Source organism: Salvelinus namaycush, chromosome 5, assembly GCF_016432855.1.
Source record: "Salvelinus namaycush isolate Seneca chromosome 5, SaNama_1.0, whole genome shotgun sequence".
In the NCBI taxonomy this organism is placed as follows: Eukaryota; Metazoa; Chordata; class Actinopteri; order Salmoniformes; family Salmonidae; genus Salvelinus; species Salvelinus namaycush.
This window is the reverse complement of record NC_052311.1, coordinates 34,165,980-34,189,336: the sequence shown is the minus strand read 5'-3', so window position 1 is coordinate 34,189,336 and position 23,357 is coordinate 34,165,980. Positions and strand designations below refer to the sequence as shown.

The window sequence follows — 23,357 nt, the reverse complement described above, 5'->3', positions numbered from 1 at the left end:
TGTTCTCCGCGACATGTTGAATGGTTCATCTTCGTCTACTTTGACGACTTCCTTGTTTGCTCCCGCTCTGCCCAAGAACACGTGCTCCACATCCGACAGGTTCTCCCAACACCTCCTGGAGAACCAGCTTTTTTGCAAGCAGAGAAGTATGAATTCCATTACTCCACCATCCCCTTCCTAGGTTACATCATTGCTGCAGAGAGTGTACAGATTGATCCCGGGAAGGTGAGAGCGGTGGTGGATTGGCCCCAGCCTATGTCTAGAATGCAACTGCAACATTTCCTGGGATTTGTCAACTTTTATCGCCGCTTTATCCGGGGTTACAGCACCCTGGCTTCCCCCCTGTCTGCACAGGCCGATGCTTCGGATGTCAGAGAGGGGGCTGTACTGTCCCAGCGTTCTGACCTGGACCTCAAGTTACATCCCTGCGCCTTCTTCTCCCATCGCCTCAATGCCACGGAGAAGAACTACGATGTGGGGAATCGTGAGCTTCTCGCGGTGAAGATGGCATTGGAGGAGTGGAGGGCACTGGCTGGAGGGGACAGAACATCTGTTCATTGTGTGGACAGACCACAAGAACCTGGAATATCTCCGCACCGCCAAGCGTCTCAATTCCAGTGAAGCTATGTGGGCCCTGCTTTTCACCTGGTTCAACTTCTCCCTCTCATACCGACCGGGATCCAAGAATGTCAATCCGGATGCGCTGTCACGCCGTTATAGCCCCGCGGCTACACCCACGGAACCCGAGGCCATCCTTCCCACCTCGTGCCTGCTGACGGCAGTCAGCTGGGGAATAGGGAAGCATGTTCGTGAGGTGCAGAGTTCCCAGCCAAACCCAAGGGGGGACCCAGATAACCGGATGTTTGTTCCTGGCGCTGTCCGCTCCTCGGTCCTGGAGTGGGCCCACTTCTCCAAGCTTGCCTGCCACCCAGGCTCCTGTCGGACCCTGGCATTTGTGTGACAATGCTTTTGGTGGCCTACCATGGTTCCTGACATCTCCGCATTCGTCGCAGCATGCACAATCTGTGCGCAGAACAAGACTCCCCGGCAAGCTCCGGCTGATCTCCTTCAACCTCTGCCTGTTCCTCACCATCCCTGGTCACACATATCCCTGGACTTTGTCACGGGTCTTCCCCCGTCTGATGGCAACACCGCCATCCTGACAGTAGTGGACCGGTTTTCCAAAGCCGCCCACTTCATTCCTCTCCCCAAGCTACCCTCTGCCGAAGAGACGGACCATCTCATGGTGCAGCATGTCTTCCAGATCCATGGACTCCCAGTGGACATGGTCTCCGACCGGGGTCCTCAGTTGTCGTCCCTGTTATGGAAGGCGTTCTGCACACTCATTGGGTTGTCGGCCAGCCTGTCCTCTGGGTTCCACCCCCACTCCAACGGCCAGTCGGAGCGAGCCAACCAAGACCTGGAGACGACTCTTCGCTACCTGGTCTCCGCCAACCCCACCACCTGGAGCCAGCAACTAGTGTCGAATATGCCCGCAACACCCTTCCTCTCACCCTTTGAGTGTTTCCTAGATTATCAGCCCCCGCTCTTCCCGGAGCAAGAGGAAGAGGTCGGCATACCCTCGGCCCAGATGTTTGTCCACTGCTGTCGTCGTACCTGGAAGACAGTCCGGTCGGCTCTTCTCAAGACCACCTCCAGGTATCAACGACAAGCGGACCGCCACCGGACCCCGGCTCCCCGGTATCGCCTCGGGCAGAGGATATGGCTGTCCACCCGAGTCCCGCAAACTCTCCCCCGGGTTTATCGGCCTTTTCCCCATCTACAAGATCATTAGCCCCTCTGCTGTTCATCTTCTGTTGCCCCGTACCCTCCGTATACATCCCACTTTTCATGTGTCTAGGATCAAACCAATGTCTCACAGCCCTTTCTCTCCTGTTTCCACGCCCACCCCTCTCCCCCGTTTCATTGACGGCCAACCGGAGTACACGGTGAGGCGTCTCCTGAAGGTTCAACCTTGGGGCAGGGGATTCCAGTACCTGTTGACTGGGAGAGTTATGGCCTGGAGGAGAGGTTCTGAGTCCCCGCCAGGACATCCTGGATGTCGCTGATTTCCAACGCCGGCACCTCGGTCAACCAGGTATGCGTTCAGGTAGGACGCCAGGTGGCGCCCCTAGGGGGGGGGGGGTGTACTGTCACACCCTGATCTGTTTCACCTGTCTTTGTGCTTGTCTCCACCCCCCTCCAGGTGTCGCCCATCTTCCCCATTACCCCCAGTGTATTTATACCTGTGTTCTGTCTGTTTAGTTTGTCGAGCCTACCACCATTTTCCCCCTTGCTCCTGTCTTTTTCTAGTTCCTGTATTCTAGTTTTGACCATTCTGCCTGCACTGACCTTGAGCCTGCCTGCCGTTCTGTACCTTGTCACACCACCCTGGATTATTGACCTCTGCTGCCCTGACCCCGAGACTGCCTGCTGTTCTGTACCTAATGGAATCTGATCTGGATTACTGACCTCTGCCTGCCCTTGACCTGTCGTTTTGCCTGCCCCCTGTTCTAGTAATAAACGTTTGTTATTTCGACACTGTCTGCATCTGGGTCTTCTCCTGAAACGTGATAGTTGTATAATCACCTTCCGGTGTAAAAACCATGACAACTTAAAAAGGCAGCATTGGTTTGAAGACAAACAAGAAAGGAACTTCACCCATACTCTACCAAGGTTTTCCAGCACACAGCTTTGACCTACTACAGTAGCTATGTTGGTCTTATGTACTTCCAACACAGGAGGTTGGCGGCACCTTAATTGGGGAGGACGGGCTCGTGGTAATGGCTGGAGCGGAATTGGTGGAATGGTATCAAATACACCAGCCATTATTATGATCCGTCCTCCCCTCAGCAGCCTCTACTGTCTTCCAACAATATGTAGGCAGCTTGCTTAAGATTCAAACCTTCTCAAACAGCCTAATTCATACTCTTCAGAGGGATAATGGACTTTACAGTGTCCTGCTATTAAAATAATATATATTCACCTTCCTAATATTGAGTTGCAACCCCGCCCCCCCCCCCCCCCTTTTGCCCTCAGAACAGCTTCAATTCGTCAGGGAATGGACTCTACAAGGTGTCGAAAGCATTCCACAGGGATGCTCTATAGACCTCTATATCTATATGAGTGACTGTGTCGAAAACACCACTTCCTTTTGTTATGTTAGGTACCTACTGACCAAGAAAGATGTTATGAAATATATAAAGGTTTATGGACATACAGGCAGGCAACACGAAACAGCTCACTCAATCAAGCCTGATGGTGTTGGAAGTATTAAAGTAAAGCTTGCTTTCATATACACTGAACAAAAATATAAACGCAACATGCAACAATTTCAAAGATTTTACTGAGTTACAGTTGATATAAGGAAATCAGTCAATTGAAAAAAATTACTTAGGCCCTATGGATATCATATTACTGGGAATACATATATGCAGATGTTGGTCATATGTTACCTTATAAAATAAGGTAGGGGCGTGGATCAAAAAAACAGTCACAACCATTTGGCTGCACTGCGCCCAGCCCACCACAGGAGTCACCAGTGAGACAATGATATCCCTACCGGCCAAACCCTCCCTAACCCGGACGACGCTAGGCCAATTGTGCGTCGCCCCATGGACCTCCCGGTCGCGGCCGGCTGCGACAGAGCCTGGGCTCGAACCCAGAGTCTCTGGTGGCACAGCTAGCACTGCGATGCAGTGCCTTAGACCACTGCGCCACCCGGGAGGCCCTAACTGGGACATTTTCAGCTTCCAGGAATAGCGTACAGATCCTTGCGACATGGGGCCGTGCATTATCATGCTGAAACATGAGGTGATTGCAGCGGATGCATGTTACGACAATGGGCCTCAGGATCTCGTCACTGTATCTCTGTGCATTTAGATTGCCATCAATAAAATTTTATTGTGTTCGTTGATGGTAGCTTATGCCTGCCTATACCATAACCCCACTGCCACCATGGGGCACTCTGTTCACAATGTTGACATCAGCAAACCGCTTGCGCACACGACGCCATACACGGTGTTTGACATCTTCCCGGTACAGTTGATACTGGGATTCATCTGTGAAGAGCACACTTCTCCAGCGTGCCAGTAGCCATCAAAGGTGAGCATTTGCCCACTGAAGTCGGTTAATAGCCAAACTGCAGTCAGGTCAAGACCTTGCTGAGGACGACGAGCATGCAGATGAGCTTCCCTGAGACGGTTTCTGACAGTTGTGCAGACATTTTTTGGTTGTGCCAAACCACATTTTAATCAGCTGTCTGGTCTGGTCTCAGACCATCCCACAGGTGAAGAAGCCGGATGTGGATGTAGAAACTGTCCCATTACAGAGAATATCCTAGCTCCATATATGAAATTAAGAGCATGCGTATCTGGAGCATGTCTACTCATTTTATCAAATAAAATGTCAGATATCCGGAAATATATAGATCCCCTGATATTGACCCTTTTCGCCAAGTGTAGGATTGAAGAAGTATTCAGGTAGATGTCACTCAATAGAGATGAGAAAGGTATCAGAGTGACTGAAGAAGACCTATGGGAAGTGGATATGGGACCTTAACGTCATGAATAGCCTGATTAAGAGTTAGGTAGGAGGACAGCAGGAATGCATGCAGGGGTCACTACTAGTGACGAGTCACTGGGTGGGTGTTTGATTGAGAAGAGTGGGAGTGAGAAACACTGGGGTAAACCAGAGGTAAACAGGGGGATTGTTTACTTAGCTCTGTTTACCAAGCCCTCCTCTTGTCTCATCTGACTCCAACTGCGTAATCTCTCATCGGTGATAAGGAACCTGAATTCCACACACTAGACCGAGATCTGGCATTGTTTGGTCTAACGCCCCCCCCCCCCCCCCCCTTGCCATGCCAGGATATGAGTACAGAGATAAGCAGGGTTGCTCTCTGAATGAGTTAATAACTACAGATCAAACTCAAGATGGAGGGCACCTTGGCAGGAACTTATTTGAGTTCAAGACGGAATACCAGGATGAGTGCTCAGAGCATTCACTGACCAGCTGGCAAGTGTCTTCACTGACATTATTCTTTTTTATTTTTTTATTTACCTCCTTTTCCTCCCCAATTTCAATCTTGTTTCATTTCTGCAACTCCCCAACGGGCTCGGGAGGCAAAGGTCGAGTCATGCGTCCTCCGAAACATGACCCGCCAAAACCACGCTTCTTAACACCCGACCGCTTAACCCGGAAGTAAGCCGCACCAATATGTCGGAGGAAACACTGTTCACCTGACGACCGAGTTCAGCCCGCAGGTGCTCGGCCCGACACAAGGTGTCGCTAGAGCACTATGAGCCAAGTAAAGCCCCCCGGCCAAACCTTCCCTTAACCCGGACGACGCTGGGCCATATGTGGGCCGCACAATAGGACTCCTGAACACGGACGGTTGTGATACAGCCCGGGATCGAACCCGGGTCTGTAGTGACGCCTCTAGCATTGCGGTGCAGTGCCTTAGACTGCTGCGCCTCTCGGGAGGCCCAGCCTTCACTGACATTTTCAACCTATCCTTGACCCGTTCTGTAATACCAACTTGTTTTAAGCAGACCACCATAGTCCCTGTGCCCAAGAATGCCAAGTTAACCTGCCTAAATGACTATCGCCAACACCATTCCCCCAGACACCCTGGACCCACTCCAATTCGCATACCGTCCCAACAGATCCACAGCTGATGCAATCTGTATTGCACTCCACACTGACCTCACCCACCTGGACAAAGGGAATACGTATGTAAGAATGCTGTTCATTGACTACAGCTCAGCATTCAACAACATAGTTCCCTCCAAGCTCATCACCAAGCTTAGGACCTTCGGACTGAACACCTCCCTCTGCAACTGGATCCTGGACTTCCTGATGGGCCGGCCCCAGGTGGTGAGGGTAGGCAACAACACATCCGCCACGCTGACTATCAACACTGGGGCCCCTCAGGGGTGTGTGCTTAGTCCGCTCCTCTACTCCCTGTTCACTGACGACTGCCTTGTGGTTTGTTTAGTGTGTTCCAATTTTCCCAGAAGTGATTTGATTCTATGGATTCTTCAATCACATTGAGCTGTTTTCTGACATGCTGTTCCTTCTTTTTTCTTAGTGTATTTCTGTTTTAGTGTGTCCTCTCTCTCTCTCTTTCTCTCTCTCTGTCTCTCTCTGTCTCTCTCTGTCTCTCTGTCTCTGTCTCTGTCTCTCTCTCTCTCTCTCTCTCTCTCTCTCTCTCTCTCTCTCTCTCTCTCTCTCTCTCTCTCTCTCTCTCTCTCTCCCCCTCATCTCAAAGCTCTGCTACTTATTTTACCATAATAATTTATCTAGGCAGAGCGCTGTCGAGGTCCGTTTGAAGCTCTCCGTACGACACCAGCCCAGCGCTGTTCCTCGTGACTCTGGCGAGGCTGCCTCAGCTTCAAAGCTCTTCTGGGGCTGCGGTTCTGGGGAGGACACCCTTCCCCATAAATCCTCCTTGAAATCAAAAACCTCTATCAAGATGTCTAAAACAGAGTGGGCCACGAGCGGACAAGCACAGCGACGCTTTACAGTGATCCCTGGTTATCCATAGGTTAGGGGTCCTCCCTCTGTCTTACATAGGTTAAATGTCTTGGATGGTTCCAGCTGTTGTGATTAGATTCCCCTGAACTGCACTACAAGACCATGGTGCTTACCTACGGAACTTCCCCTCCCTACCTTTAGTCTATGCTCTAACCCTACACCCCAACCCGAGCACTCCATTCTGCCACCTCAGGTCCCTTGGCCCTCCCACCCCTATGGGAGGGCAGCTGCCGCTCACCCAGTCTAAGCTCTTCTCTGTCCTGGCACTCCAATGGTGGAACCAGCTTCCCCCAGAAGCTAGGACAGCAGGGTCCCTTCCCATCTTCTGAAAACATCTAAAACCCTATCTCTTCAAAGAGTATCTTAAATAATCTGACTCCCCTCGACTCCCCAACCCCCCCCCAAAAATTGCACTTGATCCCCCCTAGCTCTGACTCTACCGATAGCTACTTTATTGAGGAAAAATACTTTCTATGCCTGTGATATGTGGTTGGCCCACCTAGCTATCTTAAGATGAATGCACTAACTGTAAGTCGCTCTGTATAAGAGCGTCTGCTAAATGACTAAAATGTCAATGTAAAATATAAATTGAAATCGCCTTTGTTTTTATTGATGCCGTTACTTGTTTGGAATAATATGCTGTTGTATGCTGTAGGTCGTGGCACTGGGAGGTCTGTCTGTCAGGGCATTTGCCATTCAAAGTCCCATCTGCGGTTGGAGTTAGGGTTCTCAGCTCGTCAGCTCAACAACCAGCATATACAGGTCCGTCTGTGGATCCCTTAAACTTAGATTAAAGCAACCGGGGAAGACTTTCAGAGGAAATTTAACAAGACAAATGAGGAAAGAAGAGAGAGGTCAAGCCTGACATTAATTTCAGATCAATGCTGCTACACATCTGTGTGAGTGTGTGTTTGTGTGTGTCTGTGTGTGTGTGTGTGTGTGTGTCACTCCATGCTCCTTCCACGCTTACACTGCCCTGGACAGAGAACACCCTGCATTATGTTTAAGTTCAGAAAGCAAGAAGTGGACTGTTTATATTATTTCCAGAGCTGGAGCAGTGGTCTAGGAGCAGGAGTATATAAGCAGGGGTCTAGGAACAGGGCTCTATGAGCAGTGGTCTAGGAGCAGGAGTCTATAAGCAGGGGTCTAGGAACAGGGCTCTATGAGCAGGGGTCTAGGAGCAGGGCTCTATAGAAGGAAGGAGCCAGTGGTCAGTCAGGTCACTCTCTGAGTCTCAGTCCAGCTGGAGCAATAAAGAAACCTACTACAATTTTTTTTACAGAAAGTTAGCAAAAATAGATACAATCTTGCTACCATGGAAAGGTAAATACTGTCTATTTGTGGAAAAATCACCCTGATTAATTCTTTAGTCATATCCCAGTTTACCTATTTACTTATTGCCCTGCCATGAAGAACTATTTGCATTTGAAATTATTTGTGCAAAACCGATTTAACTTTATTTGGAATGGCAAGCCAGACAAAATAAAATGTGCTTATTTATATATTGAATATGAGTTCGGGGGGCTAAAATTATTAAATATTAAAGCATTAAACCTCTCAATAAAAGCATCAGTCATACAAAAGTTATACTTAAACCCAAACTGGTTCTCCAGTAGATTAATCAAAATTGCTCATCCCCTGTTCAAAAATGGCCCTTTTCCCTTTATCCAGATTACAACCTCTTACTTTCAGTTAATTGAAAACTTTTTCAAAATATCGCCCTTGTCATGACTTCCGCCAAAGTTCGTTCCTCTCCTTGTTCAGGCGGCGTTCGGCAGTCAGCGTCGCCGGTCTTCTAGCCATCATCGATCCACTTTTCATTTTCCATTTGTTTTGTCTTGTCTTCCCACACACCTGGTTTCAATTCCATCATTACATGTTGTGTATTTAACCCTCTGTTCCCCCCATGTCCTTGTCCAGAATTGTTTCTTGTCCGGCACGTTTATCTGGTGTGCGACGGGTTTTGTACCCATTGATTGTTTGTTCTGATTCCGGTGTTTAAAAAAAAAATGAAACTGCTCCGTTGTAAACACAGTTTTTGCACTCCTGCGCCTGACTTCTCTGCCGCTAGTACGCACCCCTTACAGCTCTTTTATAAAACAAGCCATACAAAGCTGGTTGAAATTCCAGTTTCATCCTCCAGAAAAGACAGTGTGACTAGGGTGGGCATTCTAGTTTCTTTATTTCTATGAAATATTCTATTTGGCCGGGTATGGTTCTCAATCAGGGACAGCGTCTATCGTTGTCTCTGATTGGGAATCATGCTTAGGCAGACTTTTTTCCTTTGGTGTTTGTGGGTAGTTATCTTTGTTAGTGGCACTATAGCCCTGTTAAGCTTCACGGTCGTTTTTTTTTGTTAGCTCTGTGTAGCCTTCAGAACGTGACGTTTGTTGTTGTTTTGTTTGGTGTTCGGATTTAATAAAGAAGCATGAACACGTACAACGCTGCACCTTGGTCCACTTCTTCCGACGAGCGTTACAAGAACAAATAATATGGTTAAATTCAAATATAGTAATTGATTCTTTTTTGGGGGGGGAATTATCTTTGTTAATGATATTATGAATAGAAAAGGTGGAGTTATGTCACGTGCAGTTAACAAACATATAGTATATGGAAATGTTTGCTCTATCCAAAATTACAACCAACTGATTGCAGCATTACCGCAAAAATGGAGGAGGCAAGTGGAAAGGGGAGAAGGTAGGGAACTTGTTTGCCCTTTATTAAAGACCAAAATTGACAACAATATTCTTTTCATAAATAAAAAAATATATCAGTTTTACTTGAGGACCAAAATGTTGACCGCGGCACAATACAGGTTGCAAAATAGTTGGGAAGAGATTTTCGATGTGCCGATTCCGTGGCACGTGGTTTATGAACTGATATGCAAAACAACACTTGATTCAAAACTTAAGAGTTTTTCAATTTAAATTATTATACAAAATTGGTGCCACAAACAGAACATTATGTCTATGGGGCATACAACCATGTCAGCTCTGCAGATTTTGCTATGAAGAGACAGAATCATTAGATCAATTATTTTGGTATTGCCTCTATGGAGTGTCTTCCTGGTCACAGGTTCAGGAATGGCTGAAAAATCACAACATTTATCTAAAAAATTTGCCATAAAAATAGCACTGGAGATTTGGTAAAGCATAGTCAATCAATCAACAATATAAAAATACTTTTAGTAAAAATATTTAACTTACAACTGTAGATACTATGCGATTAGACAGGTTCAGAATTTATGTGAAACATAATTTTAAAAGTATGGCAAATGTGTATATGTGTAAAAAAGACAACATCCCCTCCTCTCACACACCACACTGCCCTTATTCCTTATCTCAGTAAACGGGTTGCTCCCTAACCCCCCCCCCATTCTCTAGCTCAATTCAATTCAAAAGGCTTTATCCGCAGGGGAAACAGGTTTAACATTTTTTAGTTTTTTGGTTTGTTCTTTGAAATGTGTCTAGTTCTCTCATGATTTGTGTGGGTCTAATTGGGTTTCTGTCCTGAGCTCTGTGGGATATGTTTGTGTTTGTGAACAGAGCCCCAGGACCAGCTTGCTTGAGGGGACTCTTCTCTAAGTTAATCGAATTGTATTTGTCACATGCGCTGAATACAACAGCTGTGAAATGCTTACTATGACTTGGGTGACTGGAGTCTTCGACAATTTTTTGGGCCTTCCTATGACACCGCCTAGTATATACAGTTGAAGTCGGAAGTTTACATACACCTTAGCCAAATACATTTAAACTCAGTTTTTCACAATTCCTGACATTTAATCCTAGTAACAATTCCCTGTCTTAGGTCAGTTAGGATCACCACTTTATTTTAAGAATGCGAAATGTCAGAATAATAGTAGAGAGAATGATTTATTTCAGCTTTTATTTCTTTCATCACATTCCCAGTGGGTCAGAAATGTACATACACTCAATTAGTATTTGGTAGCATTGCCTTTAAATTGTTTAACTTGGGTCAAACTATTCGGGTAGCCTTTCACAAGCTTCCCACAATAATTTGGGTGAATTTTGGCCCATTCCTCCTGACAGAGCTGGTGTAACTGAGTCAGGTTTGTAGGCCTCCTTGCTCGCACACGCTTTTTCAGTTCTGCCCACAAATGTTCTATAGGATTGAGGTCAGGGCTTTGTGATGGCCACTCCAATACCTTGACTTTGTTGTCCTTAAGCCATTTTGCCACAACTTTGGAAGTATGCTTGGGGTCATTGTCCATTTGGAAGACCCATTTGCGACCAAGCTTTAACTTCCTGACTGATGTCTTGAGATGTTGCTTCAATATATCCAAATAATTTTCCTACCTCATGATGCCATCTATTTTGTGAAGTGCACCAGTCCCTCCTGCAGCAAAGCACCCCCACAACATGATGCTGCCACCCCCGTGCTTCACGGTTGGGATGGTGTTCTTCAGCTTGCAAGCCTCCCCCTCATTCCTCCAAACATGGCGATGGTCATTATGGCCAAACAGTTCTATTTTTGTTTCATCAGACCAGAGGACATTTCTCCAAAAAGTACGATCTTGTCCCCATGTAGTCTGGTTTTTTTATGGCGGTTTTGGAGCAGTGGCCTCTTCCTTGCTGAGCGGCCTTTCAGGTTGTCGATAAAGGACTCGTTTTACTGTGGATATAGATACTTTTGGACCTGTTTCCTCCAGCATCTTCACAAGGTCCTTTGCTGTTGTTCTGGGATTGATTTGCACTTTTCGCACCAAAGTACGTTCATCTCTAGGAGACAGAACGCGTCTCTTTCCTGACCGGTATGACGGCTATGTGGTCCCATGGTGTTTATACTTGCGTACCATTGTTTGTACAGATGAATGTGGTACCTTCAGGTGTTTGGAAATTGCTCCCAAGGATGAACCTGACTTGTGGAGGTGTACAATTCTTTTTCTGAGGTCTTGGATGATTTCTTTTGATTTTCCCATGATGTCAAGCAAAGAGGCACTGAGTTTGAAGGTAGGCCTTGAAATACATCCACAGGTACACCTCCAATTGACTCAAATGATGTCAATTAGCCTATCAGAAGCTTCTAAAGCCATGACATCATTTTCTGGAATTTTCCAAGCTGTTTAAAGGCACAGTCAACTTAGTGTATGTAAACTTCCGGAACAGCTGGTGGTCTGATACATGCTTCAGTGTTGCTTGCCTCGAAGTGAGCATAAAAGGCATTTAGCTCATCTGGTTGGCTCGCGTCACTGGGCAGCTCGCGGCGGGGTTTCCCTTTGTAGTCCATAATAGTTTGCAAGCCCTACCCCATCCGATGAGTGTCAGAACCGATGTAGTTCGATTCAATCTTAGTCCTGTATTGACACTTTGCCTTTTTGATGGTTTGTCTGAGGGCATCGTGGGATTTCTTATAAGCGTCCGGATTAGTGTCCTGCTCCTTGAAAGCGGCAACTCTAGCCTTTATCTCGGTGCGGATGTTGCCTGTAATCCATGGCTTTTGATTGGAATACGTTTGCCTGCATTAAAGTATCCGGCCACTAGGAGCGCCACTTCTGTATGAGCATTTTCTTCTTTGCTTATGGCCTTATACAGCTCGTTGAGTGCGGTCTTAGTGTCAGCATCGGTTTGTGGTGGTAAATAGACGGCTACAAATAATATAGATGAGAACTCTCTTAGTAGATAGTGTGATCTACATCTTACCATGAAGTATTCTACCTCAGGCGAGCAATACCTCGAGACTTCTTTAATATTGGACATCGCGCACCAGCAATTATTGACAAATAGACACACACCCCTGCCCCTCGTCTTACCAGACGTAGCTTCTCTATCCTGCCGATGCACGGAAAACCCAGCCAGCTCTATATCATCCATGTCGTCGTTCAGCCACGTCTCGGTGAAACATAAGATATTACATTTGTTTATGTCCCGTTGGTAGGATAGTCTTAATCGTAGATCGTCCAGTTTATTTTCCAATGATTGCACATTGTCCAATAATATGGAGGGTAGTGGTGGTTTACCTACTCGCTGGCTAATTCTCACAAGGCACCCCAGTAATGGCTTTGTTATGGAAGGTTTGTGAATAACTTCCTTTTAGGTGGTTATAGAATTTAACGTCTCTTTTCTTGATTTTAATCAGTAGTGGGTATTGACCTAATTCTGCTCTACGTGCATTATTTGGTGTTTTACGCTGTACACGGAAGATGGTTTTGTAGAATTCTGCATGCAGAGTAAACATTTTGTGTTTGTCCCATTTTGTGAATTCTTGATTGGTGAGTGGACCCCAGACCTCACAAGTGTAGAGGTCAATGGGTTTTATTACCGATTCAAGTATTTTCTGCCAGATTCTAATTGGGATGTAGAATTTTATGTGTCTTTTGATGGCGTAGAAGGCCCTTCTTGCCCTGTCTCTTAGATTGTTAACAGCTTTGTGGAAGTTACCTGTGGTGCTGATATGTAGGCTGAGGTAGGTCTAGTTTTTTGTGTGCTCTAGGGTAACAATGTCTAGTTGGAATTTGTATTTGTGGTCCTGGCAACTGGACCTTTTTTGGAACACCATTATTTTTGTCCTACTGAGATTCACTGTCAGGGCCCAGGTCTGACAATCTGTGCAGAAGATCTAGGTGATACTGTAGGCCCTCATTTGATAGAAAGCAACATTTATATTTGCTCAGGATGTCATCTTCACTGACGGAATGTAGGAGTCTGCTGTTTATTTTAATTTTATTCAACATTTATTTAACTAGGCAAGTCAGTAAAGAAAAAAATATTATTTACAATGACGGCCTACCAAAAAGCAAAAGCCCTCCTGCGGGGACGGGGACTGGGATTAAAAATAAAATATAAAATAGAGAGACACCAGAACACTACTTACAGAGAGACCTAAGACAACAACATAGCATGGCAGCAACACATGAAAACACAGCATTGCAGCAACACAACATGACAACAACATGGTAGAAACACAACATGGCAGCAGCACAACATAGTAAAAACATTTTGGGCACAAACAACAGCACAAAGGGCAAGAAGGTAGAGACAACATTACATCACGCGAAGCAGCCACAACTGTCAGTAAGAGTGTCCATGATTGAGTCTTTGAATGAAGAGATAAATCAGTCCAGTTTGAGTGTTTTTTTGCAGCTCATTCCAGTCGCTAGCTGCAGCGAACTGAAAAGACTAGCGACCTAGGGATCTGTGTGTTTTGGGGACCTTTAACAGAATGTGACTGACAGCTGGGTGTAGTATGTGGAGGATGAGGACTGCAGTAGGTATCTCAGATAGGGGGGAGTGAGGCCTAAGAGAGTTTTATAAATGAGCATCAACCAGTGGGTCTTGCAACGGGTATACAGAAATGACCAATTTACAGAGGAGTAAACTACCAGAATTTTCCAGAGATTGCTGTTGACGCAGATCCCACGGTAGTTATTGGGGTCAAATTTGTTTCCACTTTTGTGGATTAGGGTGATCAGTCCTTGGTTCCAAATATTGGGGAAAATGCCAGAGCTGAGGAAAATGTTAAAGAGTTTAATTCCAATTGGAATTTGTGGTCTGGATATTTTATCATTTAATTTAGGATACCATCAAAATGTTTGTATTTTGTCCTATAGTTCATTCAATGTAATTGGAGAATCCAGTGGGTTTTGGTAGTGTTAATAACTGATTTGTAATTGATCATGTTTTTGCTGTTTGTTCTTTTTTATAGGGCCACAACGATTGGAGAAGTGGTTTATCCATACATCTCAATTTTGAATAGTTAGCTCTTTGTGTTGTTGTTTGATTAGTGTGTTCCACTTTTCCCATAAGTGGTTAGATTCTATGGATTACATTGAGCTGGTTTCTGAAGTGCTGTTTCTTATTTTTCTTAATGTATTTCTGTACTGTTTCAGTGTTTCACCATAGTGAAGGCTCAGGTTTTCTTGGTCTCTGTGTTTTTGGTTGGATAGGTTTCTCAATTTCTTTCTTAGGTTTTTACATTCTTCATCAAACCATTTGTCATTGTTGTTCATTTTCTGAGGTTGTCTGTTTGACATTTTTACATTTGATAGGGAAGCTGAAAGGTCATATATACTGTTTTGGCTTTCTACTGCCAAGTTTACACCTTCACTATTGCAGTGAAACTTTTTGTCCAGGAAGTTGTCTGAAAGGGATTGAAATTGTTGTTGCCCAATAGTTTTTTGGTAGGTTTCTACTCTACTTTGCTTCCATGTATAGCATTTCTTAATAGTATGCAGTTTGTTCGGCTTTGATGTCTCATGATTCAGTATTTCTCTGTTCAAGAAGACTGTGATTTTGTTGTGATCTAATAGGGGTGTCAGTGGGCTGACAGTGAATGCTCTGAGAGACTCTGGGTTGAGGTTGGTGATAAAGTAATCTACAGTACTACTGCCAAGGGATGAGCTGTAGGTGTACCTACCGTAGTTGTCCCCTCAAAGACTACCATTGACTATGTACAGACCCAGCATGCGACAGAGCTACAGGAGTTGTGGCCCATTTTTGTTGGTTGTTTTGTCATAGTTGTGTCTACCGGGGCATATTGGGGAGGGAATGATGTTACCTCCAGGTAGGTGTTTGTGTCCCCCTGAGTGCTGACAGTGTCAGTTTCTTGTCCAGTTCTGGCATTTAGGTCGCCACAGACTAGTACATGTCCCTGGGCCTGGAAGTGGTTGATCTCCCCCTCTTGGATGGAGAAGCTGTCATCGTTAATGTATGGGGATTCTTTTGGGGGGGATGTAGATAGCACACATGGCTACATTTTTCTATTTTGAGATCATTTCCTTATTTATTTCTAACCAGATGTAAAATGCTCCTGTTTTGTTTAATTTAATAGAGTGGGTTAGGTCTGCTCTATACCAAATTAACAGTCTGAGTCTCTACCCTGTTTCACACCTAGTAGTTTGGTGGATGGGACTACCTACTCCTTGTAACCTAGAGGGCAACCTCTATACCATGTTTCTTGTAGGATGACAATGTCTGTATTTTGGTGGTCTGGGTTTCTGCTCTTTAGGCCAAAGACAGATGACCTCAGACCTTGTATATTCCAGCATGAGATAGTCAAAGCTTTGTGTTCCATAGTGTTCACTGTTGTTATCCGTGTGGTTTAGGCTCAGACCATTAGGTTTAAGCAGAGCATGCTGAGCATCTGGTGAATGCCTCTTAGGTTGCAGGATGGGACTTGGGTGGGTGTATTAGTGGAGGTTCTCTCTTTCTCTCTCTTGTTCTCTTTCTCTCTCTCACACACACACACACACACACACACACACACACACACACACACACACACACACACACACACACACACACACACACACACACACACACACACACACACACACACAACACATTAGGGGGGCCCTGCCCAAGTCTCAGACAGTCATATCACTCCCACACTGCCCTACGATCCCCCCAGGCCTGTTATATTAGAGCACTTGTCTCTGATCTCTCTCAGCACCCAGCAGTGTGTGTGTGTGTGTGTGTGTGTGTGTGTGTGTGTGTGTGTGTGTGTGTGTGTGTGTGTGTGTGTGTGTGTGTGTGTGTGTGTGTGTGTGTGTGTGTGTGTGTGTGTGTGTGTGTGTGTGTGTGTGAGGCTCACAGAGTGGTAGTAGGGGTCTCTGTCTGTCCACCCCTCCATTCCCCAGCCTCGGTGTGTCTACAGTGGGGTGTAGTGTGTGTTAGCACCCAAGAGCGGCCCAACGCCACTCTCCACCGTTCTCTCAGCTCCCCAGGCCACTTCAACGCCGATCCGCCAGTCTCTGAGCCAACTTGTGTGACAACCAGACACCTCCACAACAGCACCAACCAGCCTAACTGACAAACAGACAGTCATGCTTTTGTGTACCCCCTCTACTCTCCTCCTCCTCTCCTGTCTTTCATTCCACCTCTCCCCGGTTATATGTGACTGTGAGTGAGGTGCGCCACGTCCGAGGGAGCAGCCTGGTGGGTGAGATTGGGGAGAAGGAGGCTCTTTACTTCAGCCTCTCTGTCTCACTCATCTGGTGCTGACTTACTGGCAGCCAGGCTGTTTCAATGAGGCCTCCATGGATCCACCCAACCTGCGTTTAGACTGCCAATACTAAGCCAAATCTCACATACAGTATGAATGCCTTGAAGCCAACCTTTTTCCCAGTGAGGTGAATTAGCGAAGGTCAATGTAATGATCCGTTTATGAGAGAATGCTGTGTTAACATTCAAACCGGCTGGAATAGGTCTTTATGCTCTACCTTTATGTTCTATTCATGAAGACGGAGGAATTTTATTCCATACTTGGTGCAGTCAGTGAAACCATCTCGGCCTAACGTTATGGAATGTGCTGTAATTTAATTCCAGCACCAAAACAATCTTTACTTTTTCTGCCGCTTTTTCTTCTGGCACTTTCCTGGATGGCAACCAGTAGACACCAGGTGAAAACACTTCACTCCTCCACAGAGATGTGTAGCGCAGAGAGAGAGAGAAAGAGAGAGAAAGAGAGAGATACTTTATTTTGGAGGAGGGAGTTTTGTTTTTAGATTCCTATAATCTTGGCAGTTCTCACAGCAGCTGCTGGTACTGCTACAGGATGTGACAGTACCAGGCATGAATGAGCGGTGCCGTCCAACGCACACACACGCTTACATACACACAGACACGCACACACACCGGCTAACTGCCGTCCAACACACACACACCCCAGCCCACTGTCGTCCAACACACACACACCCGGGCCCCAGTGCTGAGGCAGCTCAGGAGGGCCAGAGGAAATGGAAAGGGAGCTCTCATGGGAGTCTCGGAGGTCTGAATGAACAGGATGAAAAGAGCCTTGTGCACGCAAGGACCGTATATAAAAAAAAAAAAGAGAATCCCCCTCAAATAGTTGAGTAAAAGCCCCCAAAGTTGCCCCTCGCTCTTCTTGAGAAGGTTTATGTTTTTGAGTGGACTTTAGGCGTACCCAAGTTGGTTTATTTTGCTGATAGGAAAGATCCCTTGGGGTAGCCTAACCCGGTTCTATACACACCTTCTTACACATCTGTGTCTGAGGGCCTGGGCACGTACAGTGTGTGTGTGGGTGCGTGCATGCATGTGTGTGGAGTGAAGTTGACACAGGGCCCCCCTCACCGAGTCAAACAGTAGTTGACTCAGAGACAGGCTTAGTGTTAGTTAGGGGGAAGCAGGTCTCCGGTCTGCCTCTCTAATTCCATTTTATTTTCCATGGTTCATCTGGCTCACCTGCCCAAGGTCATTAGACCCTGTGTCGCCAGCAGCAACAGAATGAATAGAATGTGTCATATGATAGACGAAGGTGTTTTATTTACAAGGTGCAGCAAAACATCAACGTGAGTTTGAATTAAACTGCAAATTAAACATACAGTACTGAATATTCTTGAATGGTGGAATTATAGTCAGTTCATTTAAATGATTTAACCAGCAAATAGGCTATGCAAGGCCCATTGATAGAATAACATGGAAATGTAATGAAAAATGTAGGGAATTATGAAAGGAAACTATGCTATGATTCCAATGACAATCTTTGCTGTATGAATTGAACTGCTTGTCCAGCATCAAGGCCATTGGAGCATGATTCAAACATGGACCCTCGTCCACTGCAGGCTATTTTCCTTAGCAGAACGTTAGTATGTCTTACCAGATGCCCAGGTCTGGCGACTAACTCCTCTGAATAAGTAATCCACAAAACAATGTACCTGTAGGAGAAACTATCATTTGTGTCTGTGATTATACACCACGACATCATGATCCAACGTGACAAAGGGTGTACTGCACACAAAATAACTGCACTATACTCCATTTGCACTCTGTTCCTCTCTCTGCATTTAGATAGCTAAAACTGTATATTTGTTTATCCACTGCTCATTCTCTTACAGCTCTATGTTCACCGTACCTTGCCTATCACTAGCAGCACCGTATCACCACGTAAAATTCGGAGTATGTGTAAATGAACTTGGCGAATAAAGATGATTCGGATTCGGATATTTTTGAATAAAAAAGCTGTAGAGAAAAAAATGATGTGATCGTTGTCTGCCCCTCTCTCAGGTCCCCCGTGGGTGAGTCGTCAGGTGGAGGAGCGCCAGACAGCGAGGTTGGGGCAGACGGTGCGGCTGGCGTGCCCCGTAGAGGGTGACCCTCCTCCCCTGATCCTGTGGGTGAAGGACGGGCGTAACGTACACCCGGGCTGGAGCCGCTACCGGGTGCTGAAACAGAGCCTGAAGATCAAAGAGGTGGAGCTGGGCGACGCGGGGGTGTATATGTGCCGTGTCACAAACGGCTTCGGAAGCATTGCCCTCAACTACACCCTCATCGTCATCGGTAGGGCCAAGGAGCGTCTGATCTCATCCCTAGTCAATGTCCACACACTTACATTTCATACACATCATGTAAACACACATTACATACACACATGCCTTATGCTTTAATTCTCTTTGACTCCTTTAATGAATACGTACCTCTCTATATTCTCTCATACCTTAGTCAGTTAACTGAATAACTCCAAACCTGTCCCATATCAGACATACTCCCTGAAATGTTACTAAGACGTGTCCATATAAAATGACGGCAACATTTCCCCAGTACCTTGGTCTAGTAGTGTGACCTAGCCTTGATTCTACAGTCACAGTTCACATCAAGAGGGATTGTAATACAGGAGGCCTACTGGCCCCACGTTAGCCCCTAGATGTGATTATATTTGACAGAACCGACATGACTGGCAGCCCTGGCGTTATTAAAAGAATATGGTTTCATTTACGTAACCGATGCAAAATGAAAATGTACAAGTGAGCATTGTAACAATGCCAATTTATGACTTGTTAGCATTACAGAACCCCAGCAGCTCTTCTGTCAGGTTTCATATCAAACCTCAGGAGAACAAAGAGAGGATTCTTTACCGGCTGCTCCTGTCACACTACACCCTAGTGCTTGTTTATGGTGCCGGTAATTTAATCCAGTGTTCCTTATTTTACACACACTGTCGGGGGTTTCACCCCCCTCTGACACAATGAGAAATTAATGTTGCGTGTGTGTATCAGTGTGTGAGGTTGTGTGGTAAAAGAATGAACTCTGTCTGGAAGGTGGTTGGAGGGGGGGGGGGTTTGGCAGTGTAGCTTTTGCGAAATAGTTCTGGTTGAGATTGAGGAGGGATGGCTGCTGGGGGACTGTAGACCGGGCATTCTCTGCCAAAGCACTCGTCAAGGAGACCGCTGAAATAGACGTCCTGCCGCCTGCACCACTATAAATCTGCTCCGGTCCAGTGATGCTGAAAGACTGAGAAGTTGTGAGGAGCGCTGAGCGGGACGGAGCCCCCAGCCCTTCCTGTGCTGGCCTTGGTCTGTGTGTGTGTGTGTGTGTGTGTGTGTGTGTGTGTGTGTGTGTGTGTGTGTGTGTGTGTGTGTGTGTGTGTGTGTGTGTGTGTGTGTGTGTGTGTGTGTGTGTGTGTGTGTGTGTGTGTGTGTGTGTGTGTGTGTGTGTGTGTGTGTGTGTGTGTGGAGGATATAGAGGAGGAGGGAGGGTAATTACTCTGTTGATGACTGAGGTGGCTGAACTGGCCCTGATCGACCTCCACGGACCTCGTCCTCTGTGTCCTCCTCGTCATGTTGGAACTCTGAACAGGGCCTCCCCTCCCTCCAGCCTCCCTGCGTGGGGAGTGAAGGTAGCCTGCTGCTTTCCTGTTTGGTCCCCTGGAGTAATGTGGAACTGTGAGTTATAGTGGCCTTGCTCTCTCTGGGACTCACTGTGCTGAAGTCTTACTGAAGTCATTAACTAACAATAGCCCTAGAACAAAACAGGCTAAAATATGTAGTTTCAGTCTGTGTTTAATACAGAGGCTCAGGGCAATTTGTGAAGGATATGGGCTGATGGTTTATGATTGTTGTAAGTTTGTGACACAAAGCAAGGGATGTGACTTTGCCAAATTCGATCTGTTGAATTAAGTTTAAACGGGGTATGAAAAAACTCTAGTGACCCTTCCGAGGCCCCTGACTGGTACCACTCAGGGCCTCCCCTGCAACAAAAAACACTGATCAGATCAGTGGCGGTCGCTGCCGTTTAAGATGAGGGAGAACCCACATTATTTTTTCATGAGCATGGCTTTATTTCTATTACATCATATTGGATGACTGTCATTCATATTCCATTCACCCAGTTCAATGTAACATCGATAGGTTTAGGCTACTAAATGATACTCAAATTTTCACTATACCCATCATAAGGTTGCTACAACTAGCCTACGAATGAAAGTTTAGAACGTAGGTGCACACAGGTCGAGAGAAAAATATGAGGTAACAGACAGTGACACATGGACAGATAGTGACACATTCAATACTGCCTTGCACACTCTTGCCTGCATCTAGCTGATCTAAGGTGTAATCTTTAGTCCAACAGTTGCAAACGAGAGTTTATATTGGACAAATTCAGGTATGTTTATCCCCGTTTCGTTTGCTTCCGTTTAAGAAAGGTTTTTCAACAGAATCGGCGGATTGAATACACCCCTGATCACACGTAAACACAGTTCACTTTCATAACAGCCACATTGCATTCCTTCTCGCATCTATGCACTCTCCTCCTCTCCCCTTTTCCCTCCACTTGTGGACTTCAATGCACAACACATCAGCTGTGTGTGAGCAGGCGAGAAAAAAAACTTTCCATGCCAAATCATATCATAACCGCTACACACAGCCTACATCGTTGTCACCATATTAGCTAAAGAAAGAAAGAAAGAAAGAAAGAAAGAAAGAAAGAAAGAAAGAAAGAAAGAAAGAAAGAAAGAGGGATACCTAGTCAGTTGTACAACTGCATTCAACTGAAATGTGTCTTCCGCATTTAACCCAACCCCTCTGAATCAGAAAGGTACAGAGGGCTGCCTTAAGTTACATCCACATCTTCATAGCTAATATAACTAACGCGTTAGTAAACCCGCTACAATCATAGAGTAACGTTACAGTGTACAATCAGTAAGCAGTTCAGTAAGCACTTTAGCAGTTACACCGGCAGGTCCCGGTGGCAATAAATTAGTAAAACAAAAGCTTACCTTGACTTGGAAGAGTTCCAGTGTTGTGTTGGATAGTCATAGCCAGCTAGCTAACATAGCATCCCTCTGTTTGAGCCGGGTGTTTGAGTAGGCTAAACCAGCTAGCTGCATTTGGTGGCAAAGTAAGTGAAAGTGAAAAAAATATGAAATATAGCTATCTCTCTTGCTTTTCCTTCATTTTTTAAGAAGTTAATTTGTTCAAAACTGTTAAACTACTGTCTTTCTCTCTCTTTGAGTCAACTACTCACCATATTGTATGCACTGCAGTGCTATATAGCTGTAGCTTATGCTTTCAGTACTAGATTCATTCTCTGATCCTTTGATTGGGTGGATAACATGTCAGTTCATGCTGCAAGATCTCTGATAGGTTGGAGGACGTCCTCCGGAAGTTGTCATAATTACTGTGTAAGTCAATGGAAGGGGAGTGAGAACCATGAGCCTCCAAGGTTTTGTATTGAAGTCAATATTCCCAGAGGACGGAAGCTAGCTGTCCTCCGGCTACACTATGGTGCTATCCTATAGAGTGCTGTTGAGACTACTGTAGACCTTCATTGTAAAACAGTGTGTTTAAATCAATTATTTGGTCACTTGAATATGTTTAGTATAGTTTTATCTAAAAAGGACAACTTTTTAAATGTTTTACTATTTATAGTTTTATGAAATTCACTGAGGAGAATGGTCCTCCCTTTCCTCCTCTGAGGAGACTCCACTGATGCAGAGATACAGTACCAGTCAAAAGTTTGGACACCTACTTTTTTTCTTTATTTTTACTATTTCCTACATTGTACAATAATAGTGAAGACCTCAAAACTACAAAATAACATATCTGGAATCATGTAGTAACCAAAAACGTGTTAAACAAATCAAAATATATTTTATATTCTTAAAAGTAGCCACCCTTTGCCTTGATGACAGCTTTGCACACTCTTGGCATTCTCTCAACCAGCTTCACCTGGAATGCTTTTCCAACAATCTTAAAGGAGTTCCCACATATGCTGAGCACTTGATGGCTGCTTTTCCTTCACTCTGCGGTCCAACTCATCCCAAACCATCGGGTTGAGGTTGAGTGATTGTGGGGGCCAGGTCATCTGATGCAGCACTCCATCACTCTCCTTCTTGGTCAAATAGCCCTTACACAGCCTGGAGGTGTGTTGTGTCATTGTCCTGATAGTCCCACTAAGCCCAAACCAGATGGGATGGCGTATCGCTGCAGAATGCTGTGGTAGCCATGCTGGTTAAGTGTGCCTTGAATTCTAAATAAATCACTGACAGTGTCACCAGCAAAGCACCCCCACACCATCACACCTCCTCCATGCTTCACGGTGGGAACCACACATGCAAAGATCATCCGTTCACCTACTCTGCGTCTCACAAAGACATGGCGGTTGCAACCAAAAATCTCAAATTTGGACTCCACCGGTGTAATGTCCATTCCTCATGTTTCTTGGCCCAAGCAAGTCTCTTCTTATTATTGGTGTCCTTTAGTAGTGGTTTCTTTGTAGTAATTCGACCATGAAGGCCTGATTCAGTCTCCTCTGAACAGTTGATGTGGAGATGTGTCTGTTACTTGAGCTGTTCTTGCCATGATATGGACTTGGTCTTTTACCAAATAGGGCTATCTTCTGTATACCACCCCTACCATGTCACAACCCAACTGATTGGCTCAAACACATTAAGAAAGAAAGAAATTCCACAAATTAACTTTTAACAAGGCACACCTGTTAATTGAAATGCATTCCAGATGACTAACTCATGAAGCTGGTTGAGAGAATGCCAAGAGTGTGCAAAGCTGTCATCAAGGCAAAGGGTGGCTACTTTGAAGAATCTCAAATATAAAATATATGTTGATTTGT

General features: G+C 45.5%; 1 protein-coding gene across 1 annotated transcript in view; it reads left to right on the top strand.

Annotated features, from left to right (window-relative positions):
- Positions 1 to 23,357, top strand: part of LOC120048231 (fibroblast growth factor receptor-like 1) — a 54,878-nt gene that overhangs the window by 11,826 nt on the left and 19,695 nt on the right. Inside the window, exon 3 of the mRNA XM_038994027.1 lies at positions 18,519 to 18,791. Coding sequence (XP_038849955.1) covers positions 18,519 to 18,791 — 273 coding nt within the window. The remainder of the gene's footprint in view (positions 1 to 18,518; positions 18,792 to 23,357) is intronic.